This window comes from Leptidea sinapis, chromosome 29 (genome assembly GCF_905404315.1).
Source record: "Leptidea sinapis chromosome 29, ilLepSina1.1, whole genome shotgun sequence".
NCBI classification, from domain to species: domain Eukaryota; kingdom Metazoa; phylum Arthropoda; class Insecta; order Lepidoptera; family Pieridae; genus Leptidea; species Leptidea sinapis.
In genome coordinates this window covers 2,736,487-2,764,426 of record NC_066293.1, presented here as the reverse complement: position 1 = coordinate 2,764,426, position 27,940 = coordinate 2,736,487, and the positions used below count along the sequence as shown (strand labels likewise).

The 27,940-nt window shown below is 36.6% G+C and overlaps 2 protein-coding genes across 2 annotated transcripts; both read left to right on the top strand.

The window, feature by feature from the left end:
• The first annotated feature begins 126 nt into the window (after positions 1–126).
• LOC126973282 (mediator of RNA polymerase II transcription subunit 28) lies at positions 127–27,940 on the top strand. Its single transcript, XM_050820497.1, has 8 exons — positions 127–307; positions 12,512–12,636; positions 14,309–14,453; positions 15,126–15,230; positions 16,866–16,937; positions 24,297–24,408; positions 25,994–26,071; positions 27,652–27,940. Exons 1-7 carry the CDS (start codon positions 248–250, stop codon positions 26,023–26,025), a joined length of 651 nt encoding a protein of 216 aa, XP_050676454.1. The 5' UTR covers positions 127–247; the 3' UTR covers positions 26,026–26,071; positions 27,652–27,940.
• Positions 585–3,491, top strand: LOC126973228 (probable lysine-specific demethylase 4B). The gene has a single exon (XM_050820417.1). It carries the CDS (start codon positions 832–834, stop codon positions 3,379–3,381), a length of 2,550 nt encoding a protein of 849 aa, XP_050676374.1. The 5' UTR covers positions 585–831; the 3' UTR covers positions 3,382–3,491.

The window sequence follows — 27,940 nt, the reverse complement described above, 5'->3', positions numbered from 1 at the left end:
GTAATTACTTGGCATCTCAGAGCAATTTATTAACTGTCAAGTGTCAATGTTGAAAGTACATAATTAACTTGTCAATATCAAACGTCTATCTGCTCTTATCAAATCGGTAAATTGTCGAGTTGCCGGTAACAAAGTCGGGAGTCGTCATTAGTATTTAGTGTTGTCACTTGTTTGTTGTTTATATTGTGATCTGTGTTAGTGAAGAGCGTAGGCCAATAGAACAAATTTTAAGTGGGATAAAATTGAAATGGCGACTCCAACTAATGGTACTGGTAATCTCGTGGAAGAATTTGAGGAATCCTTTCAAGTAAGTTAATTGTTTTCAGTAAATTTAAAATATCCTTTTATCATTTATAACCTTTTTGTTTCGCAATGAACTGTCAAACCTGCGTACGGTGCGTCATACGGGTGTACCAACTTACCGTAAAAAATCATTACAATTTATATGGCCGGGTTTGTCTATTCTACTTTAAGCTGCATAGGGTGATTTCAAACTGCGCTGTCAAATTCGCAGTGGATATTTGTGTCTACGTGACTTAATGTGACTTATGTATCTTCAAGTTACATTTAGTGATTTTGTTGCAAGCGCATCTCACTCAATTTCTATAATCAAGTCGGCCATTTTAGTGATAATGTTTTTAAGATTTTATTTATTAATGTAGTCGCGTGTTATTTAATTAAAACCCAGTTATACTGACTGTAATAATAGAATGTGTAAACTGTAAAACTATAATAAGTATGGTGTTGACATTAAAGTGAAGTGTACTGTGTACCTGAAAATTGGCGTAAATATTGAAGAATTTTATAGTGTGGTAGCGATAAATTAGAATCATGTCAAGTATAGACGAGCCCGGTTTCTCGGGAAATGGAGCTAATATTCAAGTTTTCCGTCCTACATGGGATGAATTTAAAGATTTCAACAAGTACGTCCAGTATATGGAATCCAAAGGGGCACATAAGGCGGGTCTAGCTAAAGTTATCCCACCGCCTGAATGGGTGCCACGGAAGAAAGGTTACGATCTGGACGAGCTCAACATCACAATACCCTCGCCAATATGTCAGGTAGTCACTGGTAAGCAAGGGTTATTTCAACAAATAAACATACAAAAGAAAGCAATGACTGTTAAGCAATTTGCAGTCATGGCAAACTCGGCAAAATATTGTACACCAAAACATTCCAGCTTTGAAGACCTGGAGAGAAAGTATTGGAAAAATGTGACTTATGTTGCACCAATATATGGGGCTGATGTGAATGGCAGCATCACAGATCCTGATGTAAAGGAATGGAATATAAACCATTTGGGCACTATACTAGATTTTGTTAACTCTGACTACGGCATTGAAATTGATGGTGTTAACACTGCATACTTATACTTTGGTATGTGGAAAACAACATTTGCTTGGCACACAGAAGATATGGATTTGTATTCAATCAATTATCTGCACTTTGGAGAACCAAAAACATGGTACTCAATACCGCCAGAACATGGTAAGAGATTTGAAAGAATAGCATCAGGCTTCTTTCCCACATCAGCCAAAACTTGCCAAGCCTTTCTTCGACACAAAATGACATTGATTTCACCGCAGATTCTGAAGCAATACTCAGTTCCTATTAATAAAGTCACTCAAAAAGCTGGGGAAATAATGATAACTTTTCCATTTGGATATCATGCAGGATTTAATCATGGGTTTAACTGTGCTGAGTCTACAAACTTTGCAGCTCCGAGATGGGTTGAATATGGCAAGAGAGCTACACAGTGTACCTGCAGCAATGATATGGTCAAGATTTCTATGGATACTTTTGTGAAAAGATTTCAACCTGACAGGTATGATTTGTGGCTTAAAGGGCAAGATATAGGCTGCCACCCGGAGCAGCCTGAGAAAATGGTACCAGCACCACACCCATCAGGACAAGATATTTTATGCAATAAAAATAATACAGAATTACCAGAATCATTTATAGAAGCAGAAGAAGAAGGTATTAAGAAGAAGAAGAGACATCCTCTTCATTTAAAGCGGGCTATGGCCAGCAAGAGTATTTCGGAAGGGGCCATAGCTGTATCAATATTAGGTCATGATATAATGGATGATGATGAAATGACAATGGCGGAAGGAGATCTTGACATGATGACATCTATGAAGCGACCCATGCTTCCAATGGATCCTGATGATGCACAACTTGATGCACTTGAAGATATCTGGTTAAAAGGAGATGAGATGGACCCATCTGAGGCACAGTTGCCTGACATAGGTTATATTGATTCAGATAAAGATTCAGATTATGGTGCACCGAAAGCCAAAAGAACTTCAAAATCTAGGAAAAAGAGAAAAAACAGTTTAAAAAAGAGCAATAAACTTCATAGGCAAGACATACCTGAAGATGAAAAAAGTGATTTGACAAAGGATAGCTTAGAAGTTGTGAAATCAACTCCAAAGGTGAAGAAACCAAGAGCCCCACGTGGGTCAAAGAAGAAGATGGTAACTAAAAAGTTGTCAGAAGAGCACAAAGATACTGTGGGGAATCTAGTCTCAACTTTGGAATCAACGTCTCATGAACATCCATCACTACTACTCTCTGAAGTAGTCAAACTTGATCCATTAACAAATGAACCTGTCTCTGAAGCAAATGAAACAATCACACATACTGTTACTGTTGAAGTAAAAGTAAAGAAGGAAAGAAAAAAAAGAAAACCGAAGGTTGAGGGTGAGCTAAAAGAAAAACCCAAAAAAGAAAGAATAAAAAAGGAACCAGTTAAGAAAGAAGTTAAAGAGAAAGGTGTTGAAAAGATAAAGAAGCCAAGGAAACCGAGAACTCCTAAAACAACTCCAAGTTTTGAATATAAATCTCCGTTAGAACCAGTGATGGGAAGTAGGACTAAATTATATGGAGAAAATTCAAAGCCGTCAACAAGCTCTGTTTTGACTCCGAAATCATATTCTGGTTTACTTTTGGATACTAGTATGAGAGTGCCGTCATTCTTGCCCCCAATCAATAAAAACCCAAGTGCATTTGAAAGTGAGTTTTATAAATTTATGTCCCAAAAGTCTCATGAACCTGTGTCTACAGTCAAGAGAAGGCCTGCGAAAAAGGTGGTTGTAACAACTATTGAACCTCCTCCATCACAAGTAAAACGGCAGCAAAGTGTTGAAGACATCCCAATGCCAACTGGAAGTTACAATGATAGTATTTTTCTAGACGCTCCATTAGACTGCCGAACTTACCCTCAGCCTGACAAACAAAATAACACATATACTCCTCCTCCTGCAGAAACTTGGAGACCTGAATACTACCCCCATGTCCAAACGCAAAATGCGAACCCATATATCCCTATGAATTACCACCATCCATATTACCACAGTCCATACCAGTCTCCATGGTAAAATAATGTGAATAGTATTAATTGTAGATTTTAAGTAATTTTTATTAGGATTGTATGTTTCACTAAACATTTTAATGTATCTTTAATTTTAAATAAATCTAGAAGAATTAATTTGTTTTAATTTTCCCATTTATATAATTATGTTTAGGGGAACATACAGTATTGATATTATTGTAAATAGTCATATTTTTTTTTATTTTCTTAAGTGAATGAATCAAATGAGCAACTTTTGTGATTCGAAACAACATTTAAGGAGTGAGATTTTAATTTTAAATTGAGACTGCAAAATTCTTTAAAGTATTTATCAATTTCTATGTTAATTTCAATTTCATATTTGATTTGAAATGTACTTAAGAGAAACATTTGCAGCAATTTCTTCCTTTACATTCTATACTCCAAGATTCTTAACCCTACATCAGGTCTATATTCGTTTTTTTTTTAGTTTTTATTTGTGCTAGATTATTTTAAACAGCATAATATAGGCCACAAGCAGAAGCCTAGTATACAAAACAGACACCAATAAGTGTTACAATAAAAATAGTCCAACACCAAATATTTTTTAGCATTCAATTTCATAAGTTTTGTGATTTTTGGTTATATTTTCTCCTAGAGGAGTAAATAGCTGAAGACAAAACCTATAAATTAAAAATGTTTCAATCTGAGAAAGTCTTCATCTCAAGTAATGAATCACATAAATAATTGAATTTTGAAATTATTATAAAGCAATAAATCAACTATAATCTAATCAATATTTACTTTTAGGTGAAAATTCAATGCATTTTACAAGGTATTTTAGTAACAAACATATATAAGCAATTAGTACCACCTATTTGATTTAATTTTACTTAGATCATTTATATATCTAGATACGACTATGAGAGCTGTGAAAACATTGAAGAAAATTGAGTTTAGAGTTAACCTCTATTCTGAGCAATAGACACTCACAAACACAGTGTCATACAAATTGCGAGTGTAAGACGTAGCTTGTCACGCACACTAAAGTATTAAACCTGGCCTGTTTTTATCAGTTGTCTAACAGCAAGAGTCTATCTAGACATATAAAATATCTAAGCTAGGCAGTATTTAAACTGGTGATGCCAGTATCCAACTATTCATTGGTATTTGCTCTTTAAATATTTTCTATTTCTTAACATGATTGTCTTATAATTTGTTTATATTAGATGCCATTACAACTTCATAAAATGTTAGGATTTTTTTTATATTATAAGAATGACAAATAATTGAGTCATATTCTGAAATGTGTTGCTTAATTACCTACAATCTTTTTTATTAAAAAATCACCCGAATGCCTTGCAGCTTAACTAATATATCATAATTAAAAGATTAATTAATAATAATAACTTACACTAACATAACTTATCTAAGATAAACTTGATTACTCAGAAAATCTGGGTATATTAACGACTAATTACTGAAAAAAAAAAGAAAACACTACATCACATTTGTGGGTTTTACATAGATGCATATTGAGAATTTAAAATGGTTAAGGGAATTGAAAACACTTTCAAATATAGTAGTGAACATTATTTGAACATAGGTTTATTTTGTTGTTTTCTCAATACATTTTCTTAATATTCTAGCTGTTTCCAAATTTTTTTTTAATTAACTTGTTCTACAGTCTTGTGTTGTAAAACTATGTTTTAGGAAAGCCTCTTGGTTGTCATGGCCTTCAGCTGTACTAAAAATGTGTTGATTTGATGATTGCAACCTTAGATCATTTATATGTCTAGGTGTGACAGCTGTGAAAACATCGAATAAAAATTTAGGTTGACTGTTAACCTCTATTTTGAACAATGCACTCACACTAACACAAAGAGTGTAGGACATAGCTGTACACTAAAGTAATAATCCTGACCTGTTTTCATTGACTGGCTTGCATAAGAGGCTCTATCTAGACATGTGAATAATCTGAGATGGCAACATTATTTAGTAAATATTATATTTTTGTTAAATCAAACCCACCAATATTTTTAAGTGTATTAGTATGATTGAAAGCTAGGTGTGGATCCCTATTATAAACTGCTTGGGGATGTTAATTTCCATAGTTTCTCAGGCATTTCATCATTAAGTATTTTGCTGACATATGCGATAGACCTCTATCCCATACTTATGTGATATAGGTCTATCGCGGTATGCAACGCCCTAGTTCGGTAAATGATGCGTCACAACCAAAGCTTGGAACCGGTTTTAAAATAACGGTTATTGCCGGTTTATTCTAGAATTTCGTTTGGAGTGTAAACTTTATGGGAACCGTTTTTGGAACCGATTGAAATTGCAAGAATCGAAAGACATGTCTACAATGTATAATATAACCGGTTCTTAACATTGCGGTTAAATATTACCAAATTTTAAACATAGGTCTGTCAATTGACTCGCCGCTGAAGGTAGAAAAAAACTGTTCTGAAACAGTTTATCCAACAATAATCGAAAACAGAAAAACTAACAAAACAGTATAGTTCTTTTTTATGAACTTAACATAAACCGGTATGATTTTTTTGGTTTCCAAGTTTTGGTTATGTGCCGATAGCACTACTAAAATACTTTTTTTTAGTCATGGATGTTGTCATGACAGCACTTATAATATTAATGATTAAAATATACATAATATTATAATATCCATTATTATAAATAAGTCATTAGATTTTATCAAGTGTTAATGATGGTAATATTTATAATAGAAAAATCTTTTGAGAGAACACTCTTTAAGTGTGAGTTAAACTTGCATAAAGGGTTCCGTACAGTAATAAAAATGGTCTTAGATCATTTGTACATCTAGATGGACTAACAGCCTCTATTATCAGCAACGCACTCACACTAAAATAAAGTGACTGACGTGTGTAAGACGTAGCTGTCATGCTCACTAAAGTAATAAACCTCGCGTTGTTTTATATCAAAGTGCTGTCTAGATGTAGGTATAAGTTATCTAAGAAAATGGTCATTATTAAGGTTTTGAAATAGTTGAGTGCATTCTCATAGCTTATAGTAGTCCCTACTGACTTCACCACGTACGGAACCCACAAATGTTAGTTATGATATCAAATGTTGATTGAGATTAGTGATTATTACTTATGTCAAATACTTGTTGCCCAGATGCTAAAATCATATACGTATTGTGAAATTTAGTACGAGTTTTAATGCAAAATTAAGCAACTAATGGCCGTTTTCAATAAACTATCTACCCTTAGTTTAACTTACGGATACATTGCTGTCACCGTTTAATGACAAGATCTTATCTATCCATAGTTATAGTCCAATGCTACCTGTATAGCCGAGTGGTTAGCGATCCTACCTACTAAGCTAGAGGTCCCGTGTTCGAATCCCGGTAGGTGCAAGCATTTATATGATGAATATGGATGTTTGTTTCCGAGTCATGGATGTTTAAATGTATTTATGTATTTTTAAGTAAGTATATCATATTAAATATATCATTGTCTTGTAACCCATAACACAGGCTATATATGCTTAACTTGGGGCAAGATAATTTGTGTGAAAAGTGTGTCAATATTATTATTATATTTTCTGTCGATAGGTTATATGAATGTAAGTAAGCGTAAAAGGATAGATTTGCCTACGTCTAGTAAGTTAAACTAAGGATAGATAGGTTATTGAAAACTGCCGTATAAGTGGCAGAAGTAACTAGATGTAGCTGCAATTCTGCCCCGCGGGCAACGAATATTTGACATTAGTAGAACTACATAGTAGATTTTATTTATTGTCACGTTAGATGTAAGTTCGTCTTAGTTTTGACATGTTTGTCTATTGTAGATTATAAGGTTCTCTCCGGCAGTATATATTTTAAGTTAAGGCGGCACCTAAATGTTTATTTTTATGTACAATGAAGGACTTTCAGTCAGACTTCTAAAAAATCCCGAAGATGGTGTTGTAAAGGAAACATGAGATTACCTACCTCATAAATACGCGAATGACACGAGCATTGCAAAGTATGCTCGCGAGACTATGAGACTAAGATCTAAAGAGCGTTCTTGCCCTGTGCGTCCCCGGGGTATAAAAAGAATAGAGAAGTCCCAGCCCCAAAGGTGTCGGTACAAGCGACTAAGGGCATTTACCAGTGAGATATTTGCACTGGATGCCGGCTAGATTATGAGTACCACAACGGCGGCTTTTTCTGCCGTGAAGCAGTAATGTGTATGTATTATTGTGTTTCGGTCCGAGGGGCGTCGTAGCTTGTGAAATTACTGGGCAACAAACTTGACATCTTATGTCTCAAGGTGACGCAGCGCAATTGAAGTGACGCTCAGAATTTTTTGGTTTTTTCAAGAATCCTGAGTGAAACTGCATTGTAATGGGCAGGGCGTATCAATTACCATCCGCTTGAACGTCCTGCTCGTCTCGTCCGTTATTGTAATAATAAAAAGACTATACTTAAGTACGTGGACCCTAGCAGAGTGTGATAAAACGCGACCTTGACTTTTGCATTGAGCTGTCTTAGTTTAAGTTCAGCATCATTTCAGCTGTCAATTGATGATAAAAAGCAAATCAAATATAACGCTAAGTTGACACTCGGCCAAGTTTTACGTAAGTAAAGTCTGAGCAAAGTCTAAGTACTCTATATAGATTTCAACTTAGACATCTTTGAAGATCCGGCCACTATTGACAATTAAATTTATTTTGCATTTATAATATTAGCTTTAATCGATTGGCGTAATATTAAATTAAATATTTATCGATTTTTTTTTCAAAATATCTATGTTAGTATATAAAGCATGGGTTTGGAATATTCCTCAGCAACAATGTAATATTTCGTTGGAAAGGTCTTGATGAGAAAAGCTTCAAATGGACCGACCAATTTTATTAAGAAGCAAATCAGGTTCAAATGGGTACCTTCAAAAAAAGCGCGTACACCTTTAAAATCCGGCAACGCTCCTGTGATTCCTCTGGTGTTGCAAGAGATTGTGGGCCGCGGTGATCATTTAACACCAGATGACCCGTACGCTCGTTTGTCCTCCTATTCCATAAAAAAAAAAATACAAACACTTCCCATAGAGTTCCCACATTGAAAATGAGGTTTGTTCACAAGAACGTGCCAGCAATGGCCATTTAGAACAAATACGTTTGTTTACATTGTAAGTCACGTGATTTTGTTTGTAAACAGAGAATCAGCTGTTCTCACGTTTTTGTTTTCCTAGGCCGTCACTAGTGCAAATATATTATATTAGAATATAATTAAATTTTAGCGATGTTCGCGTATTGACTAATGCAAGTATCAATATCTCATGAGTTATACCTAATTATAATTTAATAAGGTGTGTTTTGGGACAGCGCCATCTATGGGATTCTTATTGAACCCGATAGAACGATTTTGACGTATCGCTTATGACTGTTTATTGTCATTGAACACTATAATAAAAATTTATCATTTAGGTGCCTCGAATTGCGTTTTATGGTTTAATGGTACCTGCTTTAGTATAGTTAATAATTAAAATAATTATTAAAGTATGGTTGGATGCATTTTTTGTTTCATTCCTTTTTTTTGTAATTTTTTTTAAGAAAAAGTTAAAGTTTAAAGCAGATTGGGACTTTTGGGCCTGATGTTAACAAGTTGAAATATACTTTAAAATAAGGGTATATTTTTCTGATGTAAAATACAAAAAAACTAGCTCATTTTGCAATCTACAAACCGAAAAAACATTAAAATAAAGAAAATCGATTAAAATGTAATCGAATGAATATTTAATCGTTTAAAATAACATTAAGATCCAGTTGTTTTATTTAAATGTTATTAGTTAGGTGCATGGTTTATATTCGAATGGTCATATTATTATGATTATAATTATTATTTTCTCAGGAAAAAACAGAACTGAGCTATTATTTTATTATCAATGAATCGATTGACGTAAAAAATCGATACAAGTGAAATCCTTGTTCCTCAACGCTAACTACACTTTGACAATGACAGTCTGACAGATCATTTCGTTTCTTCGTCATTGTCACTTCGTTTCTTGTTGTATTCCAAAGAGTATAATAATATATAGGGAAAAGAGAGCCCTCTCTACGCATTATGAGCTGTCTATTTGAAAACTAGCGCCACCTGGAGGTTGGCCCCGAAAATAACTATATATAAGCTCCAAATTATAAAATTCATTTTTAATGTTGTGACTTAATTAACTAACTCTACTTGTTAATGTAGGTATTGCAATTTTTTACCATGTCGAAATTGCGCGTAGAGTTATTTAATTTTGTCATAACATAGAACATAAAGGTTAGATTTAGTAGTGTAAATATGCAAAATGGAACACGAGAGCTACATACATGCGCAAACGCTAGAAGTAGCCGCCATTTTATGACAAGTGGGCAGTGACACAATTAATGAAAAGTTTATAGGTTTCAAAGCGAGTGACAGCTGACAAAGCTTTCATTTTCGGGCCAACTAACAGATGGCACTACAGTCTTCTGAAAACATCACTTTAAGGCGTCTGTCCCAACTCCCACCCCTGTTGTATTCGTTGAGTTACCGACTTGTTAACTACTTACCCAATTGAATTCCAAGGAAAGTTGTCTCTAGCAGTCTGTTTTACAGTTAATGTATGAGCTAATAAGTATTTAATGTTGTTATCTGAGCAAATAAAACTATCTTTTATTTTAGGTTTACAATATTATATCTAATTATTAATTGTCTTTTAATATAATGTAAATAAATGTCGTATACGTAGATAGGTAGTTATTTATTATCTAAAAAAAAACAAGGTTGGTACCCAGCTAATATAAGTAACTACTAAAGTTGGTTAAAAATACGAAAGGAAAGCGTTTTGCATTCAAGATCAGTCAATCGAATAAATGACGCTTTCGGGTGTGCGAGACGAGGTGAGAAGGTGCGGGGAAAGGGGAGCGACTACAGACATCTCACATCTCCGCTCGCGGCACAAAATCAAAGAAAAATGAGACATCTCCTCTCCGCTTGAGCCATTTCCACCGAAGCGAAGCGGAAAGGAGATGTGGAAATAACGAAATCTTTGTTGGAAACTGGGCCTAAGTCTGGAATTTTATATGCTAGCCGAAGAAACTCATGTCTCACTTTTGTTAGCCAAACAAAGTAAATTATTTTGGAAGTAAATTAAATAATTTGCTAAACAATTAACTAGTTTTACTACCGGGTTACATTATCGCAGGACCTTACGTCGATGACGTTACATCGTCGCTTTGATACAGTGTGCAAAACAAGCATCACTAGGAAATTATTATTTAAAAAAATAAAATAGCAACAACGTTTAAAAAACAGACTTCAAAAACTGAAAAGTATCAAATCACAAAAAAAATAATTTAATACACTTCTTCTACAAACCTTTAATATTAATAAAATACTATTATTTATATGTGCTACCTATTGGTAGGCTACCTATTGATATGTTTTATGTCGGTGCCAAGCCCTAAACAAAATAAAACTTAATATTATAAACAGCTTACTTACTGTAATTATTTAGGTTGTCTGGCCACGCGCGTCTGTCCGCGTGGGTTGTTTTGTTCTAGACCAAAGAGTATAATAATATATAGGGTAAAGAGAGCCCTCTCTACGCATTATGAGCTGTCTATTTGAACACTAGCGCCATCTGCAGATTGGCCCCGAAAATAACTATGTATAAGCTCGTAATTAAAGAATTCATAATAACTAACTCTACTTTTTAATGTAGGTATTGCAATTTTTTACCATGTTGAAATTGCGCGTAGAGTTAGTTATTTCATTTTGTCACAACATAGAACATAAAGGATAGATTTAGTAGTGTAAATATGCAAAATGTAACACGAGAGCTACATACATGCGCAAACGCTAGAAGTAGCCTCCATTTTATGACCAGTCGGCAGTGACACAAATAAAGAAAAGTTGAAAGGTTTCAAAGCGAGTGACAACTGACAAAGCTTTCATTTTTGGGCCAACTAACAGATGACAGTTTTCTGAAAACGTCACTTTAAGGCGTCTGTCCCACCCCTGGTTCTAGACGAAGCTATCCCGCCCGACAAAGTCACTCGTGGCGAGTGTAGGTACCTTTATTACATTTGGCTTGGCACCGACTTCACAGCTATCAATACGTAGCACATACAAATAATAGTATTTTATTAATATTAAAAATAAAGGTTTGCATAACAGGTGTATTAAATAAATTTTTTAGTTATTAGATATTTTTCAGTTTTTGTAATTGGTTTTTTTAAACGTAGTTTTATTTTTTACGTTTAAGTGCGAGTTAATAATAATATATAATCATCCTGAATGAAAACCCCAAAAAAAAGCCGTTCACAGAAAACAATTATGTCATCCAGGTAGACTAAATCTTTCACTTAAATGTTCATAAAATGAAAACTACTGGGCTAAGAATTACGTATATCGGATTATAAATCTCAGAGTAATCGGTGTACACACATAACGGACAGTCCTAAGTGCAGAGGCTGTCTGACCGAAGACGAAACGGTCGCTCACGTAATCCTGGAATGTGCGGGGGTGGCCAACCAACGGGCAAAAACCTTAACCAATACGAGGTCGCTCGAGGAAGTCTGCGAACACCCCAGGAATGTTCTTCTTATGTTCTACTTCTGAAAGGAGCTGGGCTGGTTGCAGTAACTGGCCATTACTGCACGCAAAATGGACCCACGCTAGTGGTCTAATTGCGGAAACAGGAGCCCCTATACCATACCATACATAAAAAAAATACCGATCGAATTGATAACCTCCTCCTTTTTGAAGTCGGTTAAAAATAAACAACGTCTTTTCTTCAGTATTATATATTGATGTAAAGGTGTTGTTTTGTAATGCTGATGATTATTATTATAATGATGAAAAACCAATTAAAGAATCTGGGTTAAGTAAAAAAAGTATTTTTTTTCTGACAGTAGTGACACAGAACAACAGAAACTACAGAACCATTAACAACAAAAGTCAAATCGTAACAATGAAAACTTCAAAAAGAAAGCAGTGATAGCAGTAAAATATCACGACATGTAGGTACCTAACGGTAATGAAACTGCAAATCGTACTGACGCAACAGGACGAGCCCGAGGGGGTGCAAGGGGAACGGGAGGGGGCTTCACGTTCCAGCGCGGTCCAGAGATAATGTGGCTTATAGTCAATGCATCATCATCAAATGACTTTAAAACATTTTCAGGCGTGTCTTAATGTGCTGACGAAGCAAGAAGCGTCGCCGTGCGTGGAGAAGGAGGAGGTGAAGGTGGAAGTCGAGAGGTTCATAGACCTGGCGCGCCAGATGGAGGCCTTCTTCTTGCAGAAGAGGTAATCTTAGGACCTGGTTATAGGTTAATTTTATTAGGAGTACTATATGTTACGTTTACCAGTGGGAGACTCCTTTGCACAGAATGCCAGCTAGATTATGAATTTTGGTACAAATTAAATTTAACACAATTAAACATAAACCTTAACACAGTCTAAACTGTTATGTGCCGGCTATATTATGGGTACCACAATGGCGCCTATTTCTGCCGTGAAGCAGTAATGATGTTAACATTACTGTGTTTCGGTCTGAAGGGCGCCGTAGCTAGTGAATCTACTGGACAAATGAGACAATATCTTACGTCTCAAGGTGACGAGAGCAATTGTAGTGCCGCTCAGAATTTTTGAATTTTTCAAGAATCCTGAGCAGCACTGCATTGTAATGGGCAGGGAGTATCAATTACCATCAGCTGAACGTCCTGCTCGTCTCGTCCCTTATTTTCATTAAAAAAAAATATTTGACAATTAACTGACATAGGCGCGACTAGTTTACTTTTTGTTTAGACTTATTTTCATAGTATTGTGTCCTAAGGTATGTTGTTATGTGGCAGGGCGGCCGATATCTTTGTGCTGCAGAAGAGGGCTATTCGCGCTATTTATAACCTAGGCCCTACAGAATCAGAGAAATATTTACCTAAAGAAATAAACATTTTGACTGTTTCATCTTAATATATTCTTGATATTGTTTCTTTATGGTTATAAACACATTTTGCTAGAAACTGTGACAATCGTAATGTTAACGCACGAGGAAATAAAATTGTTATGCTTACTGTTCGGTCTGTTTTATTGGGCGATGTGTATATCCTTTTACAATACGATCCCAGATAATGTGTTAAAAAACAAATGTATTTACATAAGAATTATTGTTAAAAAACGTTTGTGTGGTACAGGTTACTAAAAACTATAACATAAATGGATTTTCTTTATGATACCACAGACTGACCATTCCCTCAATGGATACGATACAACATAATATTATATTTAAAAAAAAATTATAAAAAAAGCCCGCTGAGTTTCTTGCGCCCGTACTTCTCAGGGCTGAGGCATACTTTCTTGAGTGGGTGGTAGTTTTTGACGTTCAATAAGTGATTTTAAATTTAGAATATAAATATTTGAAGTTGATTTTAAAAAGTAAATTACAGTTTAACGTAAAAAAATAACACATTAAGTTCTGCAGTCTTATAACTAAGTAACTATTTCCACGACACGTCGAGAGCAATCGCTTATTTCATTATAAAGGACTAGCTGATACCCCGCGACTTCGTCCGCGTACACACAGGACCGAGCACGTAGTAACGATATTTCACTAAAATCTTTAAAATAGAACACGTTACAAAGAACACTTCTGAATTATGTTGTTGTGACACTTTTTGTAGATAGTAATGTGTTCTGCAAAGTCGTAAGTACATTTTTACTCTCGCATGAATAGTTTTCCCAGCGCACGCGATGTTTTAGTAAGGATCCCTAATTTTTTGAAATTAAAATATAGCCTTTGTTACCCGGGGATAGAGTAGCTTCCCAACACTGAATGAATTTTTCAAATCGGTTCAGTAGTTTCGGAGCCTAATCAATGCAAACAAACAAACAAACAAACAAACAATCAAATATTTCCTGTTTATAATATTAGTATAGATAACATTTCCATTTAACAAGCAAACGAAATTGATCATTCCAGGTTTCTGTTGTCAGCCATGAAGCCGGAACTGCTGGTGAAGGAAGACAACAATGAGCTGAAGTGTGAACTGCAGCGGAAGGAGGAACTCCTCAGGAGGCATTACGACAAGATCGGTCAATGGCAGAACCTGCTGGCTGACTTGCAGGTGGGTAAGGTCCTCTCATCATTGGGACCTTTATTCATCAGCTTTAGAGACTACAATTAGTAGTAACATAAGCGAGTAACCAAACACCGTGTTACGTCATTGTTCCAGAGCGAGTGTGTTATATAGACTTCTGAGTGAAGCGAGAGTGCATTGTAGAGTCTTGAGTGAAGCGAGGGTGTTATATATAGACCTGAGTGAAGCGACGGTGTTATGTAGACTCCGGAGTGAAGCGAGGGTGTTATATAGATTTCTGAGTGAAGCGAGAGTGCTATGTAGAGTCTTGAGTGAAGCGAGGGAGTTATACGAGTATATAGTGTACTGAGTGAAGCGACGGTGTAATATAGACGCCTGAGTGAAGCGAGAGTGTTATAAAGATTTCTGAGTGAAGCGAGAGTGTTATATATCTATGCCTTTAGGCATTGCTTATCTCGTTAAGAAAGTAATAAATAAATGTACGATATTACATTTTACCCATATTTTCATGATAAAAAAGGAGTCCGCTGAGTTTCTTGCGCCCATTCTTCTCAGTTCTAAGGCATTTTTTTTTGAAATGGCAGTTTTTGACTTTCAATAAATGATATGATAGCCTATTTTGAATAAAAATATTTAAATTTGAATGCTTTAATCCTTTTAAAAGTATTTTATTTAAAACAATATTGGCTTGTTGGTCAGGGTCACACGGTGTACAATAAATGCCAGCAGCAGAGTCAGCCTCAGCCGTTGCAGCAAGCGGCATCTCCTATGCAGCAGCCGTGCAGCGTGCAGCAAAGTGTTCAGGTATACTCCAACACCTCGAATTGGTGAATGGCTCGATCTGTCGACCGGCACAGACACAATAGAGACTTGCACAAGGCACTCATTTTCAAAGATTAAAATGAAATAAAAATTGGCCTTGGACAACGATGAGAAAAATACCGTCTATCAAAGCATTCTCTCATGAGCATTGTAAGTAATTTACTTCGGGAACCGGATTTCAGCAAAGTCGTCAACGATTATTCGGCCAAAATGCTCGGAAGGTTCCGTTGGTGAAGGCAAAAGTATAATTCTTGTTTCCGATTTTAGCTATTTATATATTTATTAAATAATAAAAGATTCTATATCTGGTTTCACAATAAATTATTTACTGGAAAACTCTACTGAAAGATATTGTCCATTTCTTTTGGAAAATAATTTGGGGCCAGGGGGCGTCTGTTCCTTTGTTGCCCCAAAGCCTCTAGAGCTCTAAATCCGGCATTGGACACAGACAGTCATAGAGACACCAACCTCGTAGATGCCACTTTTAAGGAGCTTGGAACTTAAATAAATACTCCTACCAGTGCCGACTCTTTAAGATATGATTTGATCATTACCTGATTAATGAGCTCTGCCCTTACTAAACTGCGGTCGCTTACCTCAGATGGTTTACTAAATTGTTTGCTTTTTTTCTAAGTTAAGAGGGGGCAAACGGGCAAAAGGCTCAAGTGATGAGAAATCCGCTCTAGGTTATCAGGGGTCATGGAGCGTTGCCGACCTTTAAGTTATAAGTGTGCTGTAATATTGAAGGTCCCTAAGTCGTATCGGTTCGGGAAAACTACAGCCGGTAATTGATTCCACGAACTGGCTGTGCGAGGCGAGAAATTCTCGTAAGTCGCGTGGTTGTAGTATGCCAGACATCATGAACATGACGCGGAAGTAATTTAGCACTTATGACGTTATGTCCGGTGGTGGAATTCCCGAACAACTCCTATGATCACAGCGGTGAAAGCAACACTACCATCATCTCCACCATCTGGATGTGTGGCATTCCTCCACAGTGCGGTTTTCAAGGAACTTTCTTCCAAGTCGTGGAATCAGCTTCGTTGTACGGTGTTTTGAAGACGATACGACATGGGTACCTTCGAAAAAAGCGCGTCCGCCTTTCTAAAAGGCCGGCAACGCTCATCGATTCCTCTGGTGTTGCAAGAGAATGGGGGCGGCAGTGATCACCTAACACCAGGTGACTCGCATTTATCCTCCTCTCTACATATATATCTCGGTCTACTGATGATCTTCAGTTTCTTCCCATGTAATCCTACGGTATGGACAGGTGAAAGAGAGAAAGAAAAATCATTTATTCTGCAACTTAAAGTATACAAGTAGACTTATTTATTAATTTACATGAAGAAACGGAGTTTACCTCGGCATAATACTGATCAGCGCTGGTCTTCCAGAGAACTCCAGGTGGTCTAGCGGATTGTCAAACTACTTAAAGGTTATACATATATGAAGGGTTACCATACTAAAATAATAATATCACAATAAAAAAGTAATAACAACAAAACAAAAATTACATAAATTTTCGTGACCTAATTCAATAATAAGTAATATAATTAAGAACACACAATGAAAATAGCAAATACCTAATAATTATAACAATTGCGTGATTGAATGCAGGTGCAGCAAATGGCGGCTGCCGCTGCGGCTCAGCAAGCAGCTTTGCAGCAACAGGCGCTGCAGCAGCAACAGGTACCGCGACCGCAACACCCCCCCGCGTACCCCGCCAATGTGCCTCGGAGATAGCAGCTTATCACCTGATATCTGATCCGGTCAACGACCCAAAGTATTGTATGCTGTAAAGGTACCACAACGGCGCATTTTGCTGTCGAAAAGCAGTAATATGTAAGCATTATTGTGTTTGGGTCTGAAGGGCCCCGTAGCTAGTGAAATTACTGGGCAAATGACACTTGAACTCTCACGTCTCAAGGTGACGAGTGCTATTGTAGTGCCACCCAGAATTATTGGGTATTTCAAGAATCCTGAACGGCACTGCATTGTAATTGGCTGTGACATTATTTCACTATAAATAACAGGGATATCGAAGTTCATGATTTAACTTCTACAAATTGTTAATATACAAAAAAAAAATATATTATATTTCGTATATATGCCACCAGCTAATAATAATGTTTATATTGTATATATTTAGCTCATCGTAAGTTGTAGGTAACAAAAAATTGTCTTTGATACCTTTAAAAGTTGAAATATTCATTTAAGTTTACATTATTTTAACTATTGTTGACCCAGATCGGTCCTAAGCATCTCTCTTGATTTCACTCCAGGTCTTTCCGGTGTCTTTCGTTACGTCAATGACAGTCCGCCGCCAGGTTTCAGTCTAGGGCTTGCCTCGGTATATGATTGGGATCCCTCCGGAGTGTGTCCCTATGGAGCTCTAATTGCGGCGTTTTATGTGTTGATCGATTGGGACTTCATGACAGCGTTGCCAAAGTTGCCAAATTATATCGGGCCAGTGAATAGCGAAGATATTGGTCTTGGTGATATTCCACGTGTCACACCCATACAGCAGTAGGGTCTTAACGTTGGACAGTGTCAGTTTTCGTGATTGCCATACGGATAGAAGCCGTGCAAAGGTTGCTCGTGTTTTGGCGATCCTTGAAGTGATATCCTCTTCTGTCCCTCCAGTCTCTGACATGCAGCTCGCAAGATAAGAAAATTTGTGGACGCATTCCACTACCTCTATGCCAATGAGCAACGGGCCTGAGCTCGTTGCCCCGCACCTCATTTCTAGAGTCTTCCTTATATTCATTTTAAGTCCCACCTTCGCTGCTTTCTCCACGTATTTGCTAAGATAATTTTTAATAATATTTTTTTCGATAAAATCAATTGAACCTCCTGCTCGTCTTGTCCCTTATTGTCATAAAAAAAACTATTATTGCATATTTAAAATTTTCGGGCTCTATTTGGAGCCGCATAATACTCTTTGTTGGTTACATTACATACCTTGCATTGAACTATACCTCTCGCTAACTTATAGTTAGCCTGATGTTGATGCGAGTAGAGGCGCAATAATAAAAATACAGTTTTGGCGCGAATCGGAAAGGCGGTACGCCAGTTTGTGTACGTGTGCGAACAGAAACGCGGCAACTTCAGGTCAGTGTGTTTTATATCTTGTATATTGAGCCTTATTGCGATGTCATAAGATGCAGGTTACGAGCAAATGTGACGAAAAATATATAATTGTTATTATTCGCCGATCCCTTTTTTTTAAACAGCTTATGTTATAATCACATTTTGTTTATTTAATTTATGTTATATTTAAGTTATTAGAATGCATGTATTAGTTTGTACAACTTAAATTTAGTTTTTTGTAGATAGATTAGTTTATGATTCTACTAGCTGCAAGGAGCACTTTTATAAAATGAAATAATACTGGCTGTCTTAAAAGATGTTCAATAAAATCGGTGTTTAGTAAATCTGTTATATAAATATTACGAACTATCGTTTAGTACCAAACGAACGAAATACAACCACTATGAAAGCTGAAATCAATGAGATTATTATTAGAGTTCTAAATAAGCTGAACAGCATAAACTAAACTCGTTTAGATCCTGTCCGCATAAATTGAACGCAGTTACAGCTAAAATGCTAATAGTATTTTGAAATGATAACTCCTTATTACGTTTCGTAAGGTAAAGCGTTACGGCGCCAGTCTGTCTGGCTTCACTTTCTCTCACGCATATGTTAACAGTGGGCAGGCTTCTCCTCTCTCACTCTAACCATTTTTTTTAATGGATTAAATCCCGAAAATTCGAGACCAATTTTGGTTTATCAATGTGTGTGTTAGCTTGTGGTTTAATATTCAAAATACTATAGAACTAATGCCAAGAGTGACTGACAGTTTACCACTCTTCCTTTAAAATCGGCTGAAGTAACAATAGATTTTCTGTCCTTTTCTATCTTGCCATAACTCCGCTAGAGATGTTCTTCTCGCACACATTGTTCCTCTATACAGGTATTTGGTACATTGTTTAATTTATGACAGTAACGTCTGAAAGATGTTGTGATAAAAATTGAGAAAGGCCGGCTGAGATGGTTTTGACATGTCGAGAGAATGAATGAAGAACGATTGATAAAGAAAGTGTATAAGGCCAGTGTGAATGAAAGTGTTAGAAGGGGAAGACCGAGGCGGACGTTTCAAGATCAAAGCAGGGACGTCTTGGAAAAAGGCCAGGTCAAGAGTACCTCAAACCGAAGAGCATGTATGAAAGGAATAATGAAAGTGGACGAAGCAAAACAAGTATGTAAGGATCGTAGCAAGTGGAAAGAAGTGGTCTCTGCCTACCCCTACGGGAAAGAGGCGTGATTATATGTATGTATGTATGTAACTGACAGCTCCGCTCGTTTAGGAAGAACGAAAGTCCACCCGTGATCAAACAAAATACAGACGCTAGTTTAGCTAAAACTGCGTTCAATTAATGTTGGACCTATAAACTCGTCGATACAGCGCGGCACTATGATCGCGACACTAAAAGAAATAATTAACCGTATACATAAAAAAAAGTCTTAATATTATAGTTCATAATTGAAAATCAAACAAATTATATATTAAAAATAAAATTTTAATCACTCTTACGTGGGTGCTTCTCACCTGCAAGTTGTGAACGGCTGAGCGTGTTCCAAGTAGGTGTCAGTGCCTACACCATCGCGCGGCTACTAGATTTCTTACAGGGGCACGATTCTCAAGCAGTAGAAAAAAGTTCACATTCGTATAAAAATTCGATACTCGAATTATGTTCGAAGGAAACACAGTGTATTCTCTAAATAACACTAGAAAAAGTTCAATCTAACATCACTCGAAAGCTTCGAGTAATACGGACCAGTAAAAGTCGCAGTGCGTATATGATTTTAGCTATCAAAATTAGAATTGTATGAACACAGGAGGTTTGAGGTTATTTTAATGACTGCCTGCGGTTCAAAATTAACGAGAAGAGTTTGATTGTTGAATAATATGTGAATTATTAAACATCTTCATAAATTCAGATTAACGATTGATCTCCGCCGCGCTCCAACTAGATACCACTGGCGTAGTCGCAAAGTGGGGGTACTCGAGCTAGTCTCGAACAATGTGTGACGTTAAGGTGCCACACGTTCTGTTAAACTTTGCTAATAATTGAAACTAAAATGCCGGATTGCGTAGTAAAACTTTGTTAAAATATTACTACAAAAATAAGAGAGATTTATTAATTTAAATGTAAAGTAACATAAAGTGTATATTATAAGTAACATACTTTGAAAGATGCCATTGAGTGTCAAGATACCACGCACAAAAGCATCTAATAGTTGCCTTAGTAAAAAGCTGTTGTTCTTAGCTAGTGCGGTATCTAGTTGGAGCTCAGCAGAGACGAGTCCTTAATCAAGTTCATAAATAATAACTGTTCCTAGTCAAACTAAATCTAGGTAGACGACTCTCCACGTAGGTTATTAATAAGTAGCATTGAAAAATTCAAATGCACAACGTAACAAATGGATGTTTGACATTGACAAGTCATATGTCAATAAGACAAGCACAGATAACTTGATGGTGATCGCGCTGTATTTAAAGCCGTGTTTCGTACGCTTTACTGTGTGTTTGTAACGTGTGTAGGGGCCTTTTCTGTTCGATTTACATTGTCTTTGGTTCGATAGGTAAACCCATACAATGGGTGCTCGAGAATACGAGATAGACGAACCGAAATTTTCAGTAGAATGTTTATTTTCGTATACGGATTACCACACGGAAAAAAATCTACAGCGTAAGAAGTGCCCAGGTTCTTCCGATGTGATATTATGGAAAATTTATCAATTTAGGTGAATCATGTATTTTTTTTTATTTCCGTACATTCATTGTCGATATTGCAGTGCCCGCTGTATACGTAAACTGAGTTTAATTCAACCGATCGCATTTAAGTTATAACGGTGTAATCGGGTCCGATGTGTATCCTAAATAATTGATTGATCTGAAATGCATTTGATTTAATACATTTTGTTATATTTAGAGCTTACCTTTTTTTGTTGTAATTAGCATATTTTGCAGTATTTTTTGTGAAATAAAGAAATTTTAAATTTATTTTGCCTTTTGTTTTTATTTTTGCACTCCTTTTTACGCTTATTATTATGTTTTATGATTATTTTGTTAAGATTAGAATTGGATTGGCTTCAAAAAAATTAACAATCAATTGGGTATATAAAAATTTGAAGTATTATAAAGTGATTAATTGTACTGCATATATATCACGGGGAGTATTTGGAGCTTTTCAGTTTAGAACCAATATACAGGCTGTCCCAAAGTTATGGGACATGAAGGGAAAGTACCTTAAATATCGAAGATAGGCTATTTTACTGAAAGAAGACTTTACGTTATTTTTAAAAGTTAGTAATTCTGCATTCAAAGATTTTCTAAAAATTACTTATCTCGTCTGCGAATCGAACCGACTTAAATGTAAAAAAAAACACCCCTACTCTTATGATGCCAATCGAAAGAATGACCAAAAACTAATATCCTATCCTAGCCTATCTTCGGTATTTAAGGTACTTTCCCTTCATGTCCCATAACTTTGGGACATCCTGTATAGGTACTACTTTTTTATTCAAACAAAACTAATCTTATAACTGTGTTTACAATATTATGATTACATTTAATTACAACTATTATTACGGGGAAGTGTACCAAGAATACTGGCAGCATTTCCGCGTTGGATAGCTATGCTGATCGTTGACCGAAATAGCTGCCAGCGCTTGGACTTCCAGTAGCCCAATTCAGGCGAGAAGATGGTACTTTGTACATTCTCTACGCCCCTGCGCCCCACGGGCCAAGTGTCTCGACACAAAACGGCACAAAAATGTAAGACTCACTGAGACAGACATATTTGCGACGCTTGCTGTCTTCGGCAGTCGAAGCAGCAGCCCCAGCACCAACTGATGTTACATGAGAAGGAGCCAGAGTGTCGACGCAAGTCGCGTCCCACATCAGCCCCCTTCCCCCCTCCATAGCATATATTGTATTTTATGATCTTATATATAAAGTAACTGGGTATCAGATCACAAATATAAGCAGGCGCGTGTCAACCCGCGCTTTTGGGTACGAAAACATGCTTAAGGGCGAGCGAGATCGTGGAGGTAGATGTGTTCTTCTTTCTTATCTATTTGATCGTAGTAAAAGTGCTATTCAATATGCTGAAGAATAATAGTGGTCTGGAAGTCCCTAAGTACATACCTAATTAGACAAAGTAAGTATAACCTACTTCTTTGGTAAGAAGAACTTTTTCCAAAGTGGTGGTAAATGCAAAAAAGACGTGTAGCACTCGGCACTGCCGCGGTAAATCTATTGCATAGCATTTTTTATCAACTTATGCAATTATAATTTTTTATTTATGCAGTATTTTTTTTGATAAAATTAATTTAAAAAAAAAGCAGACAACGGAACAGGTGAAACTAAATAAAAATGCTTGTCATAATAATAAAAATTAAAAAAACGTGATAAAAAAAATAAAGAAATAAAAAAAATCAAGACGTACCCCAGGCTCGAACCTGGGACCTTCTGCACAAAAAGCATACGTGTAACCGCTGTTCCACGGCAACTGTATTACAGTGGCGAAATATCTATTTAGATCTAGTAAGTAAGTGTTAGGTTATTTTCGTTACGGAATTTCTGGATTCGGTCTCCACGCTCAAGGCCCGCGATAGAAGCTATGCAAAAGCTTAAAAGAAAAGAAATCTTTTTACATTCATAATGTCCTTGACCTTTATGAATAAAGTGATGTCGCGTCGGAAGTGATTCGCATGAACAGAGGATCTAAGTCGGTAGTGATTTAATATTGATAAACGTGAAAGAACGCCTGAATTTATTGTATTTCAGTTGGTTTCATGTATATTTTCCAATACCTGCCAATAAAAATATTACCTACACTTCATCGGTAACTCTTTTTACTAACTATAGCATCATCATCAGCTGGAAGAAAGGCCTCCCATAAAGATCGCCATGACGATCAGTCCTGGGCTGCCCTCATCCAACCTATTCCGGCGATCTTGACCAGTTCGTCGGTCCATCATATGGGGGGCATACCAACTATATGGTTGCCATTCGAGGACTTTACTGCCCCAACGGCCAATTTTTATGGGACCAAATGGCAAGCATTTCGCATCAAACTAAAGAATCACGAAATCGGATCATAAATCTCAGAGAATCTCCTTTTCGAATTCGGTCAAAAGGATGTATTATTATCTTTTTTATTACTTCATGTTCAGGCTGTCATATTTTCTATAAAACATACACATTGATTTTTGTTTTTGTTTTGAATCAATGGTAATCTTAACTAGGTACTTAAATCACGCAGTTGTAGTCCCAATTCTGGCGAGTTTCGTTGATATTAATGGAAACGCTTTAGTATTAATTCCTGGTTCCAACTAAAAGTAAGCTCTTGGTGAACAGATTAAGGCTAAGATCTGTAAAGTGACTCAGACGATATAGGTAACGTCGGAGTCATATATAGATATAGAAATTTAATAATGTAGGTATATATTATGTAAAGATACATAATATTATCACAAAATATGGCTGTATGTGCACCCACAAGAATGCACTCATATTCAGACACCACGTACGAGTTTGCACGCACACCACACAGACACAAATTTATTTATAACCAATAAATTAAATAATACAAATATAATATACAATAAAGTTGTAAAAAATATAATATATAAAAAAGTAGTAAAAGTAAACAAATATGTTCGTTTACCTGTTTAGTTAATGTAGATTAACACATTAAGAAGTGAAATGGAGGAAGAGTGTTTTGTTTTCAATACTGGCATTAATTGCTTACCGGAGGACACTAGCCAAAATTATATACTTAAATGTTTTTTTTAATAATGTAAATAAATATATTAATGAATTTTTTGATTACTTAAGTACATACAACTCGGTTAGAGTGTAATAACACACAAAGAGGACACTCAGCTAAGTTTTAGGTAGGTAAGTAAAGTCTGAGCAAAGAATATACGCTCTATAGATCTCAGCCTAAGTATCTCGTGATAACTCATCAATTTCAGATGCAGAGTAATCTGGCCCAAAGCATGTTTCTTGCCGGAGGTCGTGGAGGCTACGGCAGTCCCTCGCTGCAAGGGCCTCTTGCTTACTTGGAGAAGACTGCCACAAATATAGGTGAGGTCCTAGGCTGGAGGACATATAGCCGCTTAAGGCTCCATCTAGCGTAAGAAAATGTGAAATTCGCCTGCTCCACGTTTTTCAAGAAATTTTTACAGCCAATCTGTTGAACACTTTCGCCGAACAGCTACGGCTTAGGGACCTTTGAGCCATGAGTATATTCCATATAATGTATCTCTAGACCGCTGGTAATGTCTATGTTTTTCACTAAAGAAAGCGTGGGTCAACCATAAGGGCTATAATTCACCGGGACACCATGGCGGCGCATACAGTAACTGCTACAACAAAATGTATACAGCTCTATAGAGAATCACCTGGTGTCCGCTTCATCTCGGACGCGTGCACAGAATGTTTCAGGTCGCGCCACCACTAATTACTATAGCGCTGAATGGTGTCTCACTCACTCGGCCGCCTGTCCGCCGCCAGTGTCGCTTCCAGCTCATTGCGTGCAACACGTGTGTTTTATTGTGCATATGATGAATACAGAAAAGTTCGCAATTCAAAGTAGACCATCAATTTGAGATAATTCCTCACCCGATTATTCCGATAGAGATTTAAAAAAAATGTTGGGAGGAATTTGAAGATTTGTTTGGAGAACACGATCAAACCGTTGAGCAAAGAAGGAGCTCTGTACCCACGTACATACATACAGCAGTAGTGCTATATCTTTGAGGTCCATTACTGACTCAGTGTGGTGTGGCGACTCTGGCGGCTCTGGTGTCTGTTGGAAGCTAACGTACACCACGATTGCGCGGATGGGTTGCGCCACCGTGGTGTCCCCGTGAAATATAGCCCTAAATTTCTAATGAAAAAATTATTGCGAGCTTTACAGCGATTATTATAGCAAAAAGAAAGATAATATTCGTTTGCCCGTGCCACTCTTAGTAGCGTATAGATAACGCCTAAAACAAAGCAAAATACCACGATTATACATTCCTTGGTTGCTTTTCGATAAATTGCGGCGTCAAGGATTGTTCAATCAGCTATTGAAATAAATGATACCCTTTCGAAAACACTAAGAGATGAGAGAGACACCACGTAAAGGAAATAATTGACTATTAGTAAAATTTACAAATTTTGTATCATAATTGAAAATATCATATAATCTGCGTATCTAGTGTACGTATCCATCGTACGTAGATATGAAATTATCGTACGGGTACCAATGCTGATGTAATGACTTATGTAAATGTATTATTATTACAATTATTAATTTATTTTTATTTTATTACACTATAAATTAAGAAAAACGAAAAAGAAACTATAATAATTAGTCATTCTCTTTGATACCTACCTACACAAATTAATAACAATGGGAAGACTAATGCAATTGTCAACTTCAAATGTCACGAGGGGCTGCTGAAAACCAGTGTTGTGTTGGTGTCTTCTGTACTGACCAACAATATACTGAGTCAGCTCCTTTTAGCAGGGAATCACGCTCACACTGTTATTTTTAATATTTATAATAGTGTTACGGTATTTAAATTAGTATTTTAAGATTTTAATTAATATTGTAAATTGTTGTGTTTTTTTTATTGCTAATAAAGTGTTTCTATTCTATTCTAAGTTTCACGTGTTTTAGATATGGTGGGCTTAGGGGATGGACGGAGGTGACGCGGCCGCGGGAGGGGCAGGGGCCGGGGCCGTGGCAGAGGCCGAGGTGAGTCGGAGGAGGAGGGTTCAGTAGTGGGAGTTGTGACTTATAGTCTAAACACATGGTCGGATCTGGTACGGAGGAACCATCGACCGTCCGGTGAGCGTCTCGCACCAATTGGTCCGGCGTCGTACTCGGTGCGTGTACGGTTTACGTATTAATTACTGGACTGTATTAGGTCGCTACTAGATATGAAATAACTGGGATAATTTTCACTATGACTTCATTTCATTACTGCTAATTTAATGATGAAATAGACCACTCGGTCGCGGCTGTGAGTGATCTTTCGCAGTTAAGATGACGGACGAATACCTAATTGACCTAAACAAGAATATTACAATTTTTATTTGTTCAATACTCGAACACTACGGTACGGTAATAATAATGTTGTGCGACGGACAATGCGACATATCATCGAATATGGTTCGCTACCCAACCGCGTCTGATTTTTTTTATGAAAATAAGGGACAAGATGAGCAGGACGTTCAGCTGATGGCACTTGATACGCCCTGCCCATTACAATGCAGTGCCGCTCAGGATTCTTGAAAAACCCCAAAAATTCTGAACGGCACTACAACTGCGCTCGTCACCTTGAGACATAAGATGTTAAGTGTCATTTGCCCAGTCATTTCACTAGCTACGGCGCCCTTCAGACCGAAACACAGTAATGCTTACACATTACTGCTTCACGGCAGAAATAGGCGCCGTTGTGGTACCCATAATCTAGCCGGCATCCTGTGCAAAGGAGCCTCCCACTGGTAAATGTCTGATGATTCGGCCGTACCAAATCCTTCATGTGTTTAGGCTAATAGCGGTCTTCCTTGAGTAAATAAATACATTACTAATTGTAGTCTACATTCATTTGATTTTAATTAGTATGAAACCTAGAAAAGGAAAAAAATTCAAATTGAGAATAAATAAAAGTATTGTTTAGATTATAAAGCATCTTCTACTGCATTTATCACGGGGAGTGCTCAGAGGAGATGGTTAATACCAGCACTCGACTTACACCACCAGACATTACGTCAAATGCAAAATTACATCCGCGTCACGTTGACGTCTGGCATTCTACCGCGCGTTTTGTGAGTTACCAGGCACGGGTATACGGTCTGCTTGATGTGTTTTTTTATTATTATCATTTCCTTTAAAGTTAAAGTTATTATATACTTTATTTTATGAAATGCTCACATAATGCCTCTATTTATTTACGGTATGTGTGGATTGATGCATCTACTATACTCAATAACTCTTGTGTTTGTATTTATTTACTTTTTTTTTCTTTTTTTGACTTACTCGTGTAAGCCTTTCAGTTTTTGACATTTGAGTATTTTTGTTGCGTCACTTTGCATAATATATTGTAATTGAAATGATTTGTAAAACAATTAAAATGTAAATCTTGACTTAAAAGAGTGGCAGTGAGTTTCTTGCTACTTCTTCTCATTAGCTCAACCCTTTACGAAGTAGCGGTAAATTCGATAAGAAACAATATTTTTTGTTTGACATTCATAAGTGTCATTTCCGTGACCTACATGGATAAAGTGTATTTGAATTTGAATTTTGAATTTATTATTATTTTTTGGTTTTAGGTCGCGGGGCTTCCCCTGAGTATGGCGGCAGCATGACACCGCCATAGCATCCCCTCCCGGCGCAGGAGTCCCCTGCGCACCATCAAGTCACCCTCACTGATCTGCTGGACACACTCCTTCTATAACCCGGTCTCTAGTGAAATATCCACGCCCATAAACTACAAAGAGAAATCGAGTTATTACACGCAACTATATATATATCTACTCTATAGCGTCTGGTATGTCAAAATTGACATAACATATTTTTTAAATAAACGAATTTGAATGTATAGTCTGTCAAGAATAATTC

What these genes read in the sequence shown, in the direction of transcription:
- LOC126973282 (XM_050820497.1), top strand. Translation starts at nt 248, where the DNA reads ATGGCGACTCCAACTAATGGTACTGGTAATCTCGTGGAAGAATTTGAG. An exon ending in GCCTTCTTCTTGCAGAAGAG is followed by an intron (nt 12,637 to 14,308) that starts GTAATCTTAGGA and finishes TGATCATTCCAG; the next exon opens with GTTTCTGTTGTCAGCCATGA. An exon ending in AGGCGCTGCAGCAGCAACAG is followed by an intron (nt 16,938 to 24,296) that starts GTACCGCGACCG and finishes CATCAATTTCAG; the next exon opens with ATGCAGAGTAATCTGGCCCA.
- LOC126973228 (XM_050820417.1), top strand. Translation starts at nt 832, where the DNA reads ATGTCAAGTATAGACGAGCCCGGTTTCTCGGGAAATGGAGCTAATATT.